The 19,225-nt window shown below is 45.9% G+C and overlaps 1 protein-coding gene and 1 long non-coding RNA gene across 2 annotated transcripts; both read left to right on the plus strand.

The window, feature by feature from the left end:
- On the plus strand, positions 1-17,401 carry LOC119438757 (E3 ubiquitin-protein ligase Topors). The gene is made up of 3 exons (XM_049668148.1): positions 1-263; positions 9,977-10,257; positions 15,767-17,401. Exons 1-3 carry the CDS (start codon positions 18-20, stop codon positions 16,626-16,628), a joined length of 1,389 nt encoding a protein of 462 aa, XP_049524105.1. The 5' UTR covers positions 1-17; the 3' UTR covers positions 16,629-17,401.
- On the plus strand, positions 2,059-4,151 carry LOC125945843 (uncharacterized). The gene is made up of 2 exons (XR_007467157.1): positions 2,059-3,555; positions 4,007-4,151. It is a non-coding gene; the product is annotated as an uncharacterized LOC125945843 (long non-coding RNA).
- Positions 17,402-19,225: the final 1,824 nt, after the last annotated feature.

A 19,225-nucleotide genomic window follows, 5' to 3' on the forward strand; every position in this document is an offset into this window, starting at 1 on the left:
CAACCAGTGAGGTGGCGATGCCATCTGCTTGCAGCAGCAGTGGCAGTGTGGCTGCCAGTGAAACTCTGGCCTCGGCGGTCAAGCTGGAAGGTGCGAAAAGGGACAACGCTGCCCCTCCCCGACCGCCATCGTCCAAGTCGCCGGAGCGGTCGTCATCCCCGGAGCAGAGCTGCCCCATCTGCCTCGATCCTCTTGAGGACAAGTCGTTCGCCGGCAGTTGCTTCCATACCTTTTGCTTTTCATGCCTTCTGGAATGGTCAAAGGTTAGTCTAGCACTCGCTGGAGCCACTGTGGCAGTAAAGAAATCTGTCCATTATGGACGCCTTTCTTACTGTTTTAGTTTTTATTAGTTATAACAGTTAGCATGAGTGTAGTCGTAGGCTTGGTTTGAGCGGTGAATTAAATTTTATGCGTAAGTGTCAAATGACCCATAGAGCGAAATGCAGCTCCACCAACGTGAAACCTGGGGAGGTGCGAAGCATGCAGTGATGCACCGTTAATGGGCTCATACTGCCTTAAGGGGGGACGTGGCTTTGAAAATCAACTTCCTGATTTCTTCATGGATTTTGATGAAAATTGGCACAAATGTTTAGAATGTCTCCCTGATACTTCCATAAAAGTTTCAGAGTGATACCTTGAGAACATTTTATTAAGCAGAATTTTTCTCTCTTGAACTTTCTGGAGGGCCTGGAGAGCTTAAAAAACATGATGGAAGGCTCGTTGAGTATTGACTGCATAGCTCAATGCGTGCTGAAGGTCGTGACAGTCTTACTTTTTTTTTTTTCGCAACACAAATTTTTTAGATAGTCATTTTTCAAGTTACCTTCGCACCAAGCACACTTTCGGGGTGAACGAATAGCCACGCCATAAATTTATAAAATGTCAAGATAAAAATGCGAGACTGTCTCGACCTGCACTGTAGTCCAAGGAACGTGACAAAAAAAAAACAGAATCAAAATAGGCTAAACGGTAACGAAGTAATCAGCTCCAGAAACTGAGCAGAAAGGCGAAAAAACAGTTTTGAGAAAACGGCTCTCAAAGTTGCACCTTCTCTTCAGTTCTCTAAAACGCACCAAAGTTGTAATCTTTGATGTGTTTTGTGACGTGGGGCTTCTTGGACATGTGGCCTCTGGTCTGCTGAGCCTTCGTTCTGCCTTTTTCATGTTTGTATGGCATTCTTTACTGCTGCTCTACAAAGAGCATGGTGCCTGGGTGGGGTGCAGAACCAAGTGAGGTGCAGAACTATGTGGGCATAAATATACAGTAGTTCTAGCGTTGTATCTGCAGACTGCCTCATTGATAGCAGCCTATAGTGCAGTCAGTGAGGCATTGTTTTCTTTTGGTAGAATCGACCATGTTACTGAATGAAGGCTCTCAGCAGCCTTCTGAATCATCTTCCATTGAAAATGGCTATGGAGGTTAGGAGAGCCACTGATAGATAGGCAGCAATGCAGCTGCTAGGTGCTTTCCAGCCTGTACTTTTGTATCATGCCTCACTTCTACAGCCAGGTGTCTGTGCCAGCCCAAGTGGCCTAGTGGCCTAGGGAACAGAGCTCATGATGATGAAGGGGTGGTATGATAGGTATTATTACTAGATATCGTGACATTACGATAACAGAGTCGGCGCGCGATGTGCTAAGTCGCGGGTCGATCCGAGGTGCCGATGTGCGAAATGCCTGGTCGCGGGTCCGCGGAAAAGACGCTCGACCAGCTTAGTCGCGCAGTCCGAGGTGCCGATGCGCGAAATGCCTGGTCGCGGGTCCAAACGCTCGGTAAGCTCAACCGCGCAGTCCGAGGTGCCGACGCGCGAAATTCCTAGCCGCGGGTCCGAGGAATAGACCCTCGAGGTGTCGACACTCCATGAGCGATGTGCCGACACGCGAAATGCCTAGCCACGGGCTCGAGGAGTCGACGCTCGAGGTGCCGACGCGCGAAGTGCCTAGTCGCCCCAGGTGAAAATTTCCAACTGGGATCCAACTGGGATCAGCTGGGATGAACTGGTTCCAGCTGGAAACCAACTGGTCCCAGTTACACACCAACTGGTCCCAGTTGGAAAGCAACTGGGTAGCAACTGGTTCCAGTTGGGATCCAACTGGAACAATTTCCAGTTATACTGGGAGTGACTGGACCCAGTTGGGATCCAACTGGAACTTTGACCAGTTGTACTGGAATCAACTGGTTCCAGTAGAGAGGCAACTGGAACTTTCACCATTTGTACTGGAATCAACTGGTTCCAGTTGGATTCCAACTGGAACTTTGACCAGTTGTATCAGTAGCAACTGGAACCAACTTAAACATTGGCCAGTTGTTCTGGTAGCAACTGTTTCCAGTTTGAATCCAAATGAAACGGTGACCAGAAGTTTAAATGAAAGCAAGTAACATCCAGTAACATGCAGCAGCTAGTCCTACTTATACTGAGCAATTAAGTTTGGCAGTTTTAGCAATCCTAGCCAACATTCTAATAGAAGTCTGTAATAATTAGTCTAATACGTCAGTTTTGTATTAGTTGTATAAGTTTTGTATTAGACCAATAGAAATTTCTATTAGTCGTACTGATTTACCTATAAGACCAAGAGGCCGTGTGTATTAGACTTATTAGTCTTTTACAAGCAGTGTAGTAGACACGCGCGTGTCTACTAGTTTCTCTATTAGACTAACAGGTCCTATTGGCCTTATGCAGATTGTTACTGGTCTGATACAACATGTACTGCTAGATTCCACAGCTCTTGTTTGCTGGTGAAAGTTAATTGACAAAAAATTAGAATAGCGGACCGCTTGCTTGCATGGAGGGGTGTTTCTAATTAATCACTGAATAATTTAAAATTCTGCTGTACAATTGTGCAGCAGATTGCGTTCGCACGTTTGCATTAGTTTCAGCACACCACCTCTCAGCGACGTACGCCTACATGGTCTTGCCAATTTTGCTTCACTGAGCCTCGTCGCGATGAGTCGAGGAAACAGCTAGTGTTTACAGCACAGCGAATACTCCCCCGCGAAAAAAAAAGAAAAACGCGAACAACCAGCCGTCAGATCGCGGTGCCCGGTCAGCTTACGAACAACCATATTTGTTTGGCACTGAAGTTTCGTCAGTGTCGTATTTTCTGTTGAAGTGCGCATAAAGTAAATGTTAAACTTTTAATCTAAATTGCTAACTTGATATCGCATATAAAAGGCCGTAATATTTATTGACATCAAAGAGCAGTATCGCAGAGAAGGGAACGCGGCGGGTGGGAAGGATATAAAACTGCGACCATAGTCAGCGGTAGTTGCGCACAGCACGTGTGCAATGGCGGCCGCCATGTCAAGGCGAGGCGTCACGCGAGGCGTGCGTGCGTGTTAGTGAATGAACGATGTGTTTTTAAGGAACCTGTGGTGTTAGCGCCTGCGCAATCTCATTCGTGCAGTAGTATATTTGGATAGTTTTATCTATGGCTGCTGTTGTGACTTCCAAACAACCCAAGGCAACTGTTTTACCCCTGTCCTTCGCGGCTTTGTGGATCTATCAGCGTGCATCGATGTGCAGTGTTCTCCCCGGCGCCGATTTACCATTTCGAGGTAATTATACTTCTTGTTTATGCTTCTATAGTACAGAATGAGGTGTTTTCTTTTTTTTTTTTTATCCTGACGGTGGACGTAAGTACTTCTGAACTGTGCCGTCGGGCCGATTGCTGTGTGCGTTGCAGCAATGATCGACATGCCTGTTTCCGACAACGCTGTGCAAGATTTGTGTCTAGAGTTCTTTATATCTGCCTACTGTTTCGATGGAACACACATCTTATGTTGATTTTGTGTTCTTTATAGTGGTCCTATCGTGTCACGTGGCGTCATTTTTTATTATGATAAACATTTTGAGCTAGCATATATCACACTGTCCTAAAATTAGTTTGGTAATTGCGGAGCCACATTACTCTAATGTGGAAGCAAATATTGCCAGCTTAAACGTTAAGTGGTAGAACTAGCACCCCTGTTTCTAACTGCTTCTATATGTGTGTATTTTTGTGCCCAGGTTTTTTTAACCACTTCCTCAAAAGGACGCCCTTTGGTCGAAGTCAACGAAAAGCTCTCAATCAAGATTGCTGACCTGACGAAGATCTCGAAGGAGGAATCTGTAAAAATACATGCTGTGCTAATAAATGCTTTTAGCAATTTTACCTGTTTTTCGTTATGTATCTGGAACATTACAACATTTTCTTTCACTCCAATAGACCTATTACACTAATACACTAAGAGACCTACTAGACTGTATTAGTGTCGATAACCGAATAGGCTATTAGGGTTTGTATTAGAAATTTTGCTAGGGACTTAAGCAATAATAGCTGAACTGCCTTAGTTGTATGAAATCCATCAGCAGAATACACTTTTGATAGGCTTCTGCACGGGCCAGTTGCAATTGGGACCAACTGGGATCAGTTGTAATGGGCTCCAACTGGGACCAATTACAATGGGGACCAACTGGGACCAATTGCAATGGGGACCAACTGGGACCAATTGCAATGGGGACCAACTGGGACCAATTGCAATGGGGACCAACTGGGACCAGTTGCAACGGGGACCAACTGGGAATTGTTCCATAAACCAGTTTAACTGGAACCAGTTGCATTCCCAGTTGGAAATTTTCACCTGGGGCGCGGGTCCGAGTCGACACTCGATGAGCGATGTGAAGACGCGCGAAATGCCTAGCCGCGGGCTCGAGGAGTCGATCCTCGATTAGACGCGCGAAATGCCTAGCCGCAGCCTCGAGGAGTCGACGCTCGCGGTGCCGACGCGCGAAGTGCGTAGCCGCGGGTCCGAGGAGTCGACACTTGTTGAGCGATGTGCCGACGCGCGAAATGCGTAGCCGCGGGCTCGAGGAGTCGACGCTCGATTTGCTTAGTCGCGCAGTCGGAGGCGCCAACGCACGAAATGCTCTGGCAAGGATCCGAGAAGTCCGCGCGCGATGTGCTTGATTGCCGAGTCGGAGACGCCTACGCGCGAGAGGCTTAGCCGCGTGTCCGAGCATTCCGTGCCCGAAGCTCGGTCGCGAAGTCCGCGTCACCGATGCTCGGAATGCTTAGCCGCGGGTCTGAGACGTCCACAAAAAGCGGGATCGGCCACACTACTGCTATGTCCACGTAGCGCCCGCTTTAACACTCGTCAAAATTACGGAAACTGTCCGGAGCTCGCGAGGACACCGCAACAAGCGGAGCAGACGACGCCATCACGGAGCGAACACCGGACCAATGGCGAACCGCGCTGGAGTCACGTGGCGGGCGCGGCCAATCGGTGGCTCCGGCACGACCTTCAATCATTTGCTTTTTGTGTGCTTGTTTCTGTATGGAGGAGATAGCTGAAGCGGCAGATTTGAAGACGGAGGAATGCGCTTTCCAACGAGACCAAGATGGCGGCGCTCGGCTGCGCCGTTCCGAAGATATCGTGGCTTGAAAAACGCCGTTTTTTCGCGATTTCCGCGCAATTTTTCGGCACCTTGGCTGATACAACAATTTTTTTAGAGCACTTCTACTTGGTTTTCAGTGATGATATTTCGGAATCAGATAGAATAAGAGTTACAGAAACTGAAAATGTGATTTTCAAAAAATCGATTTTTTAGCCATTTTTCGCGATGCGAAAGCCGCGTCCCCCCTTAAGCAATGGCTTGTAACCCCGTAAATGAGGTCTCCCCATTACGACGACAGAAGAAAAGTGAAATTCTACGCTGGAATGATGAGCGCCAACGCAGCCAGCTGTGGAAGACGACGAACGCGGGAGCGAGAGCATGAGCTGCTTGCTTACCGTGACGACGATGATGACAGGAGACGCCGACAGCCCGGGCGCATAAGGTGCTTCGCACCTAAAAAGCTTGAGAGCATCTTGCGATGCATTACACATTAGCAGTTTTCGATTTTTACAGCAACACTGTTAAAGGGGACTTGCACGACTGTTTCTATGCAGCGACAGTGAAAGCCAGCTGTGGCCTGTGGCAGTGTGTTCAGTATCGAAGGTCAAATCAAAGAACAGCTAGAAATGCAACCTGCAATAGAGGCTGCTAAGCCTTCATTGCAGAGGTCGCAGGATCGAATCCCTGGCCACAGCGGCCACATTTGGGTGGGGGCGAAATGTGAAAACACCTGTGTACTTAGATTTAGGTGCGCGTTAAAGATTCCTAGGTGGTCCATATTATTCCGGCGTCCTCCATTATGGCGTGCCTTGTAATCAGATCGTGGTTTTGGCACGTAATACCCCATCATTTTTAATTTAACAACGTGCAATGGAGTCCTGAATATTCACTTTGAAATGCAATTATCAAATGACTATAAAATTGAAGTTAAAAAAGTGTGTATACTTCACTCAAATAGACAACTTCCTTGTGCAATTTTTTTACCAGTAGTCAATTTTTTTTCTCAGGTCACATTTTGTGCTACGTTAAGAGGTCCGCTAGGAGTTTGGTATGGCTGCGGCAGCGAAAGCTACAGCTTGGTCCAGTAATTCAGCATGTTCAGCCTGTGTGGGAGCCACGAAGCGGTTGTATGACCTGGGCATCTGTTAGAACTCGCATGCGGCATCTGTGATGACACTAATGAATTCTCACTGTAAGAACAGCCAACCAACAGACCCCTAGTACTCTTAATCAAGCATACGAGAACTCGCTTCTACAGCTTCACTGTCTGTGATTGATCAGTTGCTCAGATTGCAGACCATTTTCTTGAATACTGTTGTTGCAACCAATACACAGAATAAAGTTTTTGAGAAGCAGTCTACAGCAATGGCAGAACGCCACATGGCAATGTGACTGTGCAGGATTTAACATAATGTATTTGATATTCGAGCACAAATAGATTGATGTTAGCTCCTACGAAATAATATATGATAGAATGGGTAAGCTAAGATCGCAGATGCAACGCAATGCTGCAGTCTAAATGACGCGAAGCTCGTTTGAGTTAGCGAGGTAGCAGCTATACCGGTTGACACACGCATGGCTTCTTCGCCTGTAGCTGTTGGCTGGCTGTCTGTGGTAAGAGGATGAATGCCATGTATGATGCTTGTAGAGGAAAGAACGTTGACAAGTGGTGTATGCACAAAGAACGACGGATAAGGCTTCTATGCCCACTATGTCGTACCCATTCTCAGGAATTGGCCAAAAGAATGTGCAGATATATGGTTAAGAATTTGGCAGAATGAAAATGGTTAGAAAACATTTTTCAGTCTCACTCTTGAATTTTTGTGAGTAGCAAAAGATAGTTTATTTCTGTATTCACCCAATGTGGACCGATGTATTATGTCTGATTTCTTTAATAATACACTAGAAATTTAATACACTGTGACCAGAGGTGCGCGTGTGCAGGGTTACTGTGATTCATTCTCTAAAGCCCACAATGCCCAATGCGTTGAAAACATTTAATTTCGTTAAATTGTATTGGGTGTAAAATAAAGTGCCGTCATGCTTTTCTCTTTCCACCAGCTGGTTCCTGTGTCCACCTCGTGCATTGAGGTATGAGGACCATTGAGGCAATAACTTATGATTTGGCAACGACAGAGGCTTGTGTGACAGGTGTTACCCTTCGAAACGTTCTGTACCAACCTCCAACCGAGCTCAACAAATGCATTTGTGCTGGTTCCGTTATTTCAATGACCTGAAATTTAGATGGTGTCTCGTTTTTACGGCGAAGCTGCTAGCGCAGCTAGCTTTCGAAAACGTTCTATATGCCTGTTCTCACAATTTCATGGAAAAAAGAAAACAAAAAATGGACCACTCACAAAGTTCATACTTTCAGAAAATGTGGGAAATGTTTGGGGTGATACGTAGATAAATTTTGGAGCCTCGAGTTATTTAGGTGGTACATGAAAATTTCTAAACTTCATTTTCAGCTGGCCCAAAGACAGTATGTGAAACACTTACAAATGTTTACTGCTTTCTTGGAAAGACCAAGGACAGCAGCAATTTCCTACTTAGAGAAAATAAGGGCCGTGCTATTTGTGTCATGTGCTGACAGTTTGAAGTGTGCAGAATAATTATGGCTTGAAAATAACTACTGAACACTTGTTTTCTTGAAGTTTTCATGCATTATACAAGGCGTGCAGTTAGCTTTCCTGGTATTCTCAGCGAACTAATAATTATAATTGTACAATATATAATTTGATTGATGTTGAATTGAATAATTGAATTTAATGTTGTTTCCAGTACGTGGAAACAATAAGTTTTACTATATGGAAGAAAAACTGGCACAGAGGGCAAATATCCAGCCGTCTACCTGCCAACTCATTTAGCTAAAACACTTTAAGCTTATTATTGAAACTTGCAGCTCAGTTCCAATCAGAAGTGTTTCAAGATGTTTGCGACGCAGTTTGAATACAACCATAATAATCACTGCTTTTGATTTTGGTTCACCATCTTCGCTTGCACAGTTGTGTGCATAGTGCCAGAAGGGGTCAACTGCAGTGTCTTTCAGGGCGCCAGTCTTGCTTTGGGCCATTGAACCCCATGAATTGCGGGGTCTCACACGTGCTCTTGGGACAAAGGAACAACACAGTGGTGCAAACAATTAAAAGGACACTTATTACGCCTTTCGTACACTAATGCCTGCTAGCCGAATTACTCCCGACGGAACATTCCGATGGGTGTGCGACAAATCAAGGAATTCCGACTTACCGAGCGAATATGTTCACTTTCATGCTGGACACCAATGCCTAATCGTTCACATGTACGGTCACGTGAACGGTGGTGCCTTCGAACCAGCGCCTCCTCTATTTTTTCAATGCCAGTGCAATCGCTCGCTCCGTAATCGGAGCTATTGGTGTACCTTAGTTCATTAAGCTGCCGCGATGTGACGCTAGCCAGAGGGTACGACTGCTTGCGCCACGCGTGCGTCTGAGCACACGCCGCTGCCGTTCCGGAGGAGATGCGGTGGACGCTTCACGCGTCTGTCAGGATTGCTTCCTCCGACTTCCGTCGTGAGGCCCGAACGCTAGTCAACGGGAGAGAGTAGGAAAGGGCGATCGGAGAGGGTGGTGAACGGTTGGGTTGGCTGCATCTGGCTGGTATTGAAAAAATTGAGGAAGTGCTGGTTCAAACTATCGAGTTCGTCCATCCTGGTGGCGCGCTCCGAAGCCCTTGGACGGTCCGGCAAATGGCCGGCAAGTGCACTAAATGCCCTCGCTGCTCAGAATCAATCAATTGATCTCACTTTATCGAACCCTTCCCCCCCCCCCCTCCCCTTCTCTTGTGCAGAGTAGCCAGCCATACAGTTACTCTGGCCAACCTCTCCGCCTTTCATTTCCTATTTCTACCCCAAACAAACCTGGTAAAGTTGCACTGTGAAAGAGCCAACAGCAGCTGCCAGTCTATAATAGTCTCGACCAGGTTGTCATAAAGGTAACCAATAAAAGCTGGAGCAATTTGCACAGTAGCGCATGCGAACTTGGCAGAATGGCTTTCTTGAACTATTAGTTGGTTGGTATTCAACCTTAGACGGAAGCGCAGTCGAGGACGGCGGAAAACTAGGTGGACGACAGAAAACTAGGTGGGGTGATGAAGTTAAGAAATTTGCAGGCAGCAAGTTGGAATCAGCTAGCGCAAGACAGGGGTAATTGGAGATCACAGGGAGAGGCCTTTGTCCTGCAGTGGACATAAATATAGGCTGATGATGATTATACCTTAGACAGCACACACACACACACACACACAACTGGACCCAACTACACACCTCTCTGCTTATGTTATGCCTTTTCTTGTTCTTACATTGCCGACTTGGGTGTTAAAGCAAGCTCAGTGGAGTGGGTGAAACCAATCTCAATAATTTTTGATAAGGCTTCGAAGATGCAAGTTCCTTATTGGTTGCAAGTTCTGGCCGCTCTTATGTGTCACGATATGTTGAATAGACCTCTTACTGTGAGGTGTCGCCGCGGCTGTTGCTGTCCTTTTGATTGAGTGGCTTTCATATTTGTGAATCTGCGAAGTCCACTTGGCAACGTCATTCATTTCCTCATGGTGTTTTCGTTGCAGGTGAAGGCTGAGTGCCCGATGTGCAAGCAGTGCTTCAAGAGCATTTTCCACAACGTGCGCTCTTTAGAAGACTACGACCAATACTTTGTGCACAACAATGCTCCGCAGGCATCTTTGACGGTGAGAGCTGCCACAGCAGGGGCAGTGACGATGGCATCTACATCACGAAGCTCGCCACTAAGCGGCACTGTGCTGCTGGCCCACCACCTTGCCGACTCGCCGATGCTGCTGACGCGGCAGTTCTCTACAGGTGCCACAAGGAGTAGCGGCATATGGACTAGGTCAGTGTGGCAATATTGTTCTTATGACCCTTCAAGCAAGTCGTCTTAGGGTGGTGATAGCCTTTGTAAGGGTGTCTACTGCTGCAAGTTGGGATGAGGAGAACTTTTCACTAAATTTAGCTACATGGGATACAAAATGTTGAGAGACCACTCACACAAGCCACGTTGCTCACAGTTAGTGATGTGGAAGTAATTGTCGGTGAACTTTGCTCTCCGCCACCAGAGAAATATGTGAGCTCTGTAAGGGACATACTTACAGCATGGTAGTTTAGCACACTATGCTAAGTACACGCAGTAAAACCTTGATAATTCTACCATGGTTAATTTTAGAAAATCTGATCATTTGGACTCGTCCTCTGGTCTAATTGGCAGGCTTGTGCATTATGTAATGCAATTGAACTCTAGCTAATTTGGAGACACATCGGTTATTTCTGACAACTCTCAAAGCTCGGTGAGTGCAGAGCGGCACAAATGTGCAATGCAGAAGAGCAAAGGCGGTGCTAAAGTCCAACTGAAACAAAGCAGCGGAGTGGAAATGATGCGTTAATGAGAGGAATGCCGGAATACTTCATACCTATATGTGCCTTTGTAGCATTCTCGCGTTTACGCCATACATAACGCCTCGTTGGTCGCTTGCCTTCATAACTGCGTAGTTGTCATCCATGATTGCGTAGATAGCGGCCATGATTGTTTTGTCTGCAGCTGTTGCGGCAAACAGTAGTTTTGTTTCGGCTTGGTGTGCGTGTCGGCTGTGTGCTACGGAACTGTGACGAAACCTTCTTTCTCTAAAGTGCCCAACACTTGTGTGCATGCGTAAGTTGGACTGTTGCGGCAAACACTAGTTTCATTCTGGTTCGGTGCTCACATCGGCCGCCTCATCCTACTTGATTTCTCGATAGTGTTCCATCAGGTATCACGCAAAAAGCTTATAAGGAAACTTGAGGTTAGACTAGGTACACGCCCCATAGTTGACTGGATTTGCGACTACCTTGCTAACAGTACTCAATATGTGCACAGAACGTAACATTGGGGGTACCCCAATGAAGCGCTCTGGCTCCCATTTTATTTCTAATTTTTATTAGTGACCTACCAGAAAAAATCGCAGGAAACATGACTGCATTCTTTATCGAAATATTAACTCCCATGATGACCACATAGCAATAAACGACGACGTAAAAGCAGTGTCTAACTGGCGTGCCGACTGTCAGATGACTATCAATACTAAGAAATCTGCTGTTCTATCTATCACTAGAAGAAAAAAAAAAGTGCGAACTTTATGCATACCGTCCAAGACGTACCGCTGGTACGAGTTCAAGAACACACGTACCTTGGATTAACATTAACACACAACTTCAGATGGAACTATGGTTTTAGAACGGCGCAACAAGGAAGACGACAGACGAAAGAACACACGTACACAAGCGCCGACTCACAACTAAGGTTTATTCCACATCACAGAGCAGATTTATACACACACGTGGCCACACACAACGCAAAAAGAACCAAAAAACCAGAACACGTTAACCATTCAGGTACAGGATTTCTTTATCCTGTAGCGCAATAGAGGGACAGCTGATACAAGACTGTTTTTTATTTTGAATGTTCCATGCTTCGATTACTTCCCGAGTCGTCTTATCATGATGCCTTGAAATAATGCTTGTGAGGTTAAACTGAGGCGCGCAGCCGCACTTCTGACAGTGCTGAGAAATGTGCGAAAAACCATCACAACGTAGGTTGGCCGCATGTTCCCTTAATCGCACGTTGACACATCGGCCCGTCTGGCCTATATAAGCAGAGCCGCAAGACAACGGCAGACTGTAAACCACATTCGTGGCACAACTGATTGCCGGATTCTTGTGCTTGACACCACAACCTTCTTTCTTTTCCTTTTTGGCCTCTGCCTGTCTCCCTACACGTTCGCAAATATCCCCTAATTTGTTTGGTACAGAAAAAACCACTTCTACCCCATATCTACCTGCTACGTTTTTCAAGCCATGGGACAAGGCATGAACATACGGTACAACTGCAACGCGTTTCTTTTCCTTTCCGATTAGTTCTTTTTTTGTGTAGCTGCCCTGACCATGTTTTACTGCTTGAATTAACTTCTTACAAGTTCGTGTCAAGACGTGATCCGGGAACCCTGCATTTTTTAACCTACCCACCTGTCTTGACACACTCTCCTTTATTCTATGAAGGCACGTCTTATTGATAGCTGACCGAAGAACAGAGCTAGCAATGCCATCGTTTACAATTTTTGAATGGCCAGAAGAATAGTTCAAAATTTCTTTTTTTGAGCGTGGCCAAAACTCCCAACAAATGTGATCGGGAGAGGCAGAATCAAATCAAGAAACCGCAGCTCGTTCTGCTGAGGAACCTCATACGTGAATTTTAGACCCTTGCCTACCCTCCTGAAAACGTCAAGTATATCATCCAAAGTTCCAGAGTTTCTACTTTCATCTATGATTACAAGATAGTCATCTACATACCTGAATATTTTTACACCACACCCACCAAGCTCCTGTTCGATATCTTCATCAATGCAACCCAAAAATATATTGCTCAGAACCGGGGCAATCCTCGACCCGATACAAATACCCTCTCTTTGCAAGTACAGCTTACCCTCAAAACCTATAACCGTGGATCCTAAATAGCACATTAATAAATCTAGGAAGGAACTGACAGAAACACAGCACTTATTGACAAATTCACACTCATCATTGTACAAATCAAAACATCTTTGCACACATCCTATCAATTCCCTCTGCGGTATAGAATAATACAAATCTTCTGCATCAATACTAAACAAGCGGTATTTTCCTGGTTTGCAGTTTTCCAAGTAATGCACAACTTCCTCTGAATTAGATACCATGAACGGATCCTGAACGTTTAGGTAGTTTAAGCATTTCTGAAGAAACTGAGACAAGCACAACTGCCATGAACCTTTTTCAGAAACTATGGTTCTGAGCGGCAAACTTTCTTTATGTGTCTTTACTGTGAAAAAAACCTTCAAGTGAAAACCTTTTGCATTTCTCACACTAGAGGCTACTTTTTCAATACCATTAGCTTCCAACAATTCAACAGCCTTCTTCTTAACCCCCTCCAATTTGACAGATACCTCCTTAAAGTTCTTGTCTATAGCCGCAAACGTTTTTTCAAAAAACATGCTTTCAGGTAACACAACAAAAAAGCCTTCCTTGTCCGATACAAGCACTCTAAGATCATGTTTGACCAGGAAATCAACAACGGGCCTAGTGTTCACTTTTCTACGGCGACTTTTTCCTGAATTGGCAATAAGATCAACACTTTCATCGATAAACCGAGGTCTAACATCTTCTGGCACAAGTCGAGCAATCGACCTGGAAATTGTGACCTTTTCAGCCGGGGACAGCGAAGGCTCCGTAGCAAACTTAGGGCCTTTTTTCAGAACTTCTAAAATGGAATCGGGAACAGCCTCACCCCCAAGCACCAGGACATCTTTTTCTGGACCAGGATGTCTTCTCCTAGAGGGTAGACCCGGACGGATAGCATTCCATAATTGGTCGGCTATTCTGTCGGCGATAAGGCACCACTCTCGATACCGTCGGTACCCTGGCCCAGTCCCTGTATCACCACACGCCACACGAAGGAAATCCTTGAACAAGCGGCTTTGATGCCACCACTCGGAGACGGCGATCTTGGTAACCCTCCTGATATGACCTCTTGACGGCACGTAGAATTTGCCGTCAAGAGGTCATATCAGGAGGGTTGTCTTGCGGCTCTGCTTATATAGGCCAGACGGGCCGATGTGTCAACGTGCGATTAAGGGAACATGCGGCCAACCTACGCTGTGATGGTTTTTCGCACATTTCTCAGCACTGTCAGAAGTGCGGCTGCGCGCCTCAGTTTAACCTCACAAGCATTATTTCAAGGCATCATGATAAGACGACTCGGGAAGTAATCGAAGCATGGAACATTCAAAATAAAAAACAGTCTTGTATCAGCTGTCCCTCTATTGCGCTACAGGATAAAGAAATCCTGTACCTGAATGGTTAACGTGTTCTGGTTTTTTTGGTTCTTTTTGCGTTGTGTGTGGCCACGTGTGTGTATAAATCTGCTCTGTGATGTGGAATAAACCTTAGTTGTGAGTCGGCGCTTGTGTACGTGTGTTCTTTCGTCTGTCGTCTTCCTTGTTGCGCCGTTCTAAAACCATGCATCCGTACCAACTCGCCCAATTGTCAGTGCTACTCAGATGGAACTCCCATATTAAAAACGTTCCAGCCACTGCAGTGAAATGCCTTTTCTTTCTTGGAAGACACCTCCAACTAGCACCACCCGATACAAAAATTCTAGCTTACAGAGCTTTTGTCAGGCCAGTCTTTGATTACGCAGATGTTGTTTGGTTCCCATACACTTAGCAACTAATTAACAAACTAGAAGGTGTACAAAGGAAGACACTGCAGTATGTATACGATAAAAAAAACTAACAGACTCACCCGCCAAACTATTTAACTAAGCCGGAATCTTAACAGTACAAAACCAAGCAGTCATAGCCCGTTCTAAGCTTATGTACCAGCTCCTACACAACCGGTTTAACATTGATACCTCTAGGTACATCTCCTGAACTGAAACACTGCCAATGCGACATAAACGCACACAAACACTCAGTGAGAGTATTTCCTTCGTACTGACTGCTCTAAGAATTTGTTCTTTCCTTTAGCAATAAGAGAGTGGAATAATCTGAGCAAGTCCATTAGTAGCAGCTGCTCATTTGATACATTTGCTAGTTCAGTGGAAGAAAATCTACTTGCCTTATAGCTTTGATTTGCTTGCTGTGTGTGCTTTGTCACTTATCTTCATATGCTAGCACCTCTTTTTTTAATATTTTAGCTTGCTTCTCTGTTAGCACCATTTTTAGTTATACCCCTTGTAAACATACACACTCGTGTAATGCATGATTTGTTAGCTACCTAATATTACTATTTTTTTTTTCCATTCTTGATGTTCTAGTCTTTAAAATGTACACCCTTTCATCCAAAAGTGAATTTCCACCGACACTGAGGTTTTGCATAATGCATTATGTGCATGATTGCATTGTTTATCATGTCCATCACATATTTTTTATCACATGTGTTTACTAGTTTTTTCTTGAATCTGTTTGTTTTATTTTTACATCAAGTTCTGCTTGGTAACCGTAAATTGTGCCCATGTCTTGAATCTGTGATGGTGTACTATATTCTGTTGTTTTAACCAAGCAAAAACTTTTGCAAGAACACCCTTGTAATTATATACTGTATTTATATTCGATATGTTGTTCGCAACTCCTACTGTTCTACTGGTCGTTTTTGTTATAATCCCTTGAGGATTGATGGTATGTGGAATAAATAAGTATAGGTTTTGACAAATTTTTTTCCGGTCCCGTGAAATCTGGATGAACATGGTTTTACTGCAAATTCTTCGTTAACATTCACTTCGAAAAATGCTATTTGTTTGGCACAACAAGAGAGCTCAATGCACTCCACATTCTCCACAGCACCGAACGCCAGCTCCTGTACGATCTGGACCTGTGGGTGTACCCGTCCAACAACCGGCGCTCGTCGCATCACTTCACGCCTGCCTACATCCGTGACAATCCCGCATGCACCCACCGCCTCATCCCGTGGCTCAACAGGGAACTCGTGGCCCTCCTGGGTGACGACGAGGCGCAGATCACCTCCACCACTGAGCTCGTGCTGGAGCTCATTACACACTACGAGGTCTGCAGCTTGGAGTTCGCCGAGCACGTGCGATCCTTCTTAGGCACCCGGACGGAGCACTTCGTGCACGAGCTGGCCGCGTTCGTTGCATCGCCGCTCGACATGGTCCCCTACGACCGAGTCGCCGTGTACAACCTCCGTGCCCATGTCCTGGCACACGGAACGCCCGCCACCGCGTTCCTCCGGACGCCGGAGTCATCGCTGGAGGATACCTCTCCTGTGGCGCCGGTAACGTTCGGGGTGCACTCGGACCCGAGTCAGCAAAGTACCAGTGGCCTGCACCAAAATGTGACAGCCAATTTGGTGGATCCAGAATCGGACAACTCGGATTGCATGATAGTGAGCTCGGTCATGCCTGCAGTGCCAATGCGGTCGAGGACACCGATTGTCATTGTGCTGTCTTCCTCGGACGAAGGAGACGCAGAGAGCCGCGCCACCGCACTGGCTGCGGTTGCTGCAGCGGTGTCGACCACGCCCTTGCAGCAGCCCGCCCGGAGGTGCAAGCCCATGGCTGGGAAGAAACGCTTGCTCCAGTTCAGCAATTCGGACACTTCTACGGCAAGTGACACGGACTCCGATGACTGGTGGGGTCGACAGGGCAGCGCAGCGCCTGCGCCGGAGAGTGGCGATGCGACGTAAACGGTCGAGGGTGCTGCCGCCTCGAATTGCTGTGGCAGCGCCAGACATAGCTGCGAGCGTTGCCCCCTCCTTACCTGCCCTGCCTGCTGCTGCTGCAGCTGTTGGAGACCACACTTACACTTCTCTGTTGGGCCATCATACGTGCGAAAACTCGATGCGAAAAGATCAGACGAAAAAGGCTGTGCCGGCAACACGAGGGGTCAATTCTTCCGACGACGAATACTAAGCTGGGCATTGTGTCTCTTTCACCGTTGACTGTGGTAGCAATGTGAGGTTTAGAAACTGTGATAATTTGTGATGACCCGTTTGCATTGACCAAAGCACGTGAATGTATCGTTTTGTGTTATCTTGAAGGCCGCTATATTTTTTTTTTGTACAATCCCCATACTTTTGCATCATTCTGTTGAAGCTCGCACGTAATCACTGTCCGTGGACTTGCACGTGCAGAAGTTCTTAAAGTTATACCGAATATGCCCACTTACAACCTTGCAAGACAGTGTTTACAGCGATTGGTGTCCTATGCCAGGGACACCAATCAGCACCACCATTTCTAACATTGTTGATAGTGTTAAGGAGAACACCAGTGCATTTTGCCACCGATTTATGAGGACATATTCCTTGAAACTGGTGCTAACCACAGGATTTCTGCTGTATTGATATTACTTCATTACTTCATCATTTTAAATGTAGAATTGGGACATGAGCTCGAAAGTGATCAAATAAAAGTTGGATGAGATTGTGTTAACTTTTTCGTTACTGCTAGAAATGTGCTAATTTTCTGTGCTTTATGTTTTACCATGTTATTTCAAGACGAATAGCTGCAATGTATACTACGATACATAGGCGCCGACTACGGGGGGGCTCTGGGGCTCGAGCCCCCCCCCGGAAATCCGAAGCCTGCCCCCTCCTCCCCCCCCCCCATTTCTCGCCAAAGTGTCATCACCAGAGTTCTGTTGCCCACATCATTTGCGGTTTCTTAAGAGTTGCCTCAACGTTTCACTAAAAATTTTATTGTGGCTGAAAGCTTACTGCATCAGCGCGGACGTGCACGGCTTTACATTCACACTTTCGCTTTATTTCTGCAAATCCTGACCATAGGACGACAAGCGCATTAGAAGCGCCAGCGGCGGCTACCTCATAAGCATTTTTTCTCACTTCAAAAATTCTTTTTTTTTTTTAATTTCGACTGTGAACACTACACACACACACACACACAATATATTTAAATATATACACAGAAATAAGTTTGTTACATGTTTAAAGAGAAGGATTTAGCCAAGTAACAATTATTTCTAATTGTAAGGATAATTTATGCCTGGAGAATGAATACGTTGCTCTATGTTCACCTCCAATTACCCCTGCCTTGCGCTAGCGTATTCCTACTTGTGCCTGCAAGTTGGAATACGCTTGGAATACAGGGATAATTGGAGATCGCAGGGAGAGGCCTTCGTCCTGCAGTGGACATAAAATATAGGATGATGATGATGATGATGTTCACTTCTCACCCGCCGCGGTGGCTCAGTCGTTGCGCTGCTGAACACGAGATCGCGGGATCGAATCCCGGCCGCGGCGGCCGTATTTCGATGGAGGCAAAATGCAAAAACGCCCATGTGCTTGCGTTTTACTGCACGTTAAACAACCCCAGGTGATTAAAATTAATCCGGAGCCCTCCACTACGGCGTGTCTCATAATCAGAACTGGTTTTGGCACGTAAAACCCCCAAAAGAAGAAGAATGTTCACCTCTCTTCAAATTGCTTTGCGTGCTTTTTTTGACCCTGAAAAAGAAAAACCTGCAGTCTTCAGTGGCCCCTTCAGCAGAGTCTTTTATCAGCGGCGTGTGAAATGCACATGAATGTTGTGTGTCTGAGTATTGCTACTGTTTCCAGTAGGCAATGCTAACAACTCACGAAAAAAACAACAACCAAAAACTGTTCTAGTAATTTACAACATTTATTAGGGATGGAAACATCCCCACATGCCTGCAGCGGTCATAAATAAAAATAATTTATTCAGTAACCGAAGTGAAGCTAAGCTGGATTCACTCGCAATCAGAATCAATAGCCGCCATACGCAGCAGCGCTTATACTCGCACTAAAGGTAAAAAGAAGAAAAAAAGAAAGAGGCGCAGTGTCGCCCGAACGGCGAAGCATTGATTGCAATAGAAAATTAGTAGACAGCTATATGAAGTGAGGATAGTAGTTTTATCGGCCATATAAACTTGCAAACATTTGCTTACTAACTGAATTATCAAGCATGTTGTCAGCGTGCCCAAGCAAACATGAACACAGCACACTCGATGACCTCTGACACTAACCGTCAAAATGCTGGCGTATGAAAGTGCGGCACCAGCAGCAGCAAGCACTGATCTTCGTACTGTCTATCGCTTCAACGGAAACTGAGTGGCAAAAACACAGCGCGTACAAAGGTATTAGCCGTCTGCAGATCGCTTTCAAGATACCGCGTGCAGATTACCGCCAAAATAAAGCGCGCGACCCGCCTATGTAGTACTCCCCAGGTGCACGGACAGCCGCAGTCACTACAAACTAGCAGATATGCGCCGCGCTTGGCCCCCCCCTTTTTGAAAGCGCACGCTTTA

Source organism: Dermacentor silvarum, chromosome 1, assembly GCF_013339745.2.
Source record: "Dermacentor silvarum isolate Dsil-2018 chromosome 1, BIME_Dsil_1.4, whole genome shotgun sequence".
Lineage (NCBI taxonomy): Eukaryota > Metazoa > Arthropoda > Arachnida > Ixodida > Ixodidae > Dermacentor > Dermacentor silvarum.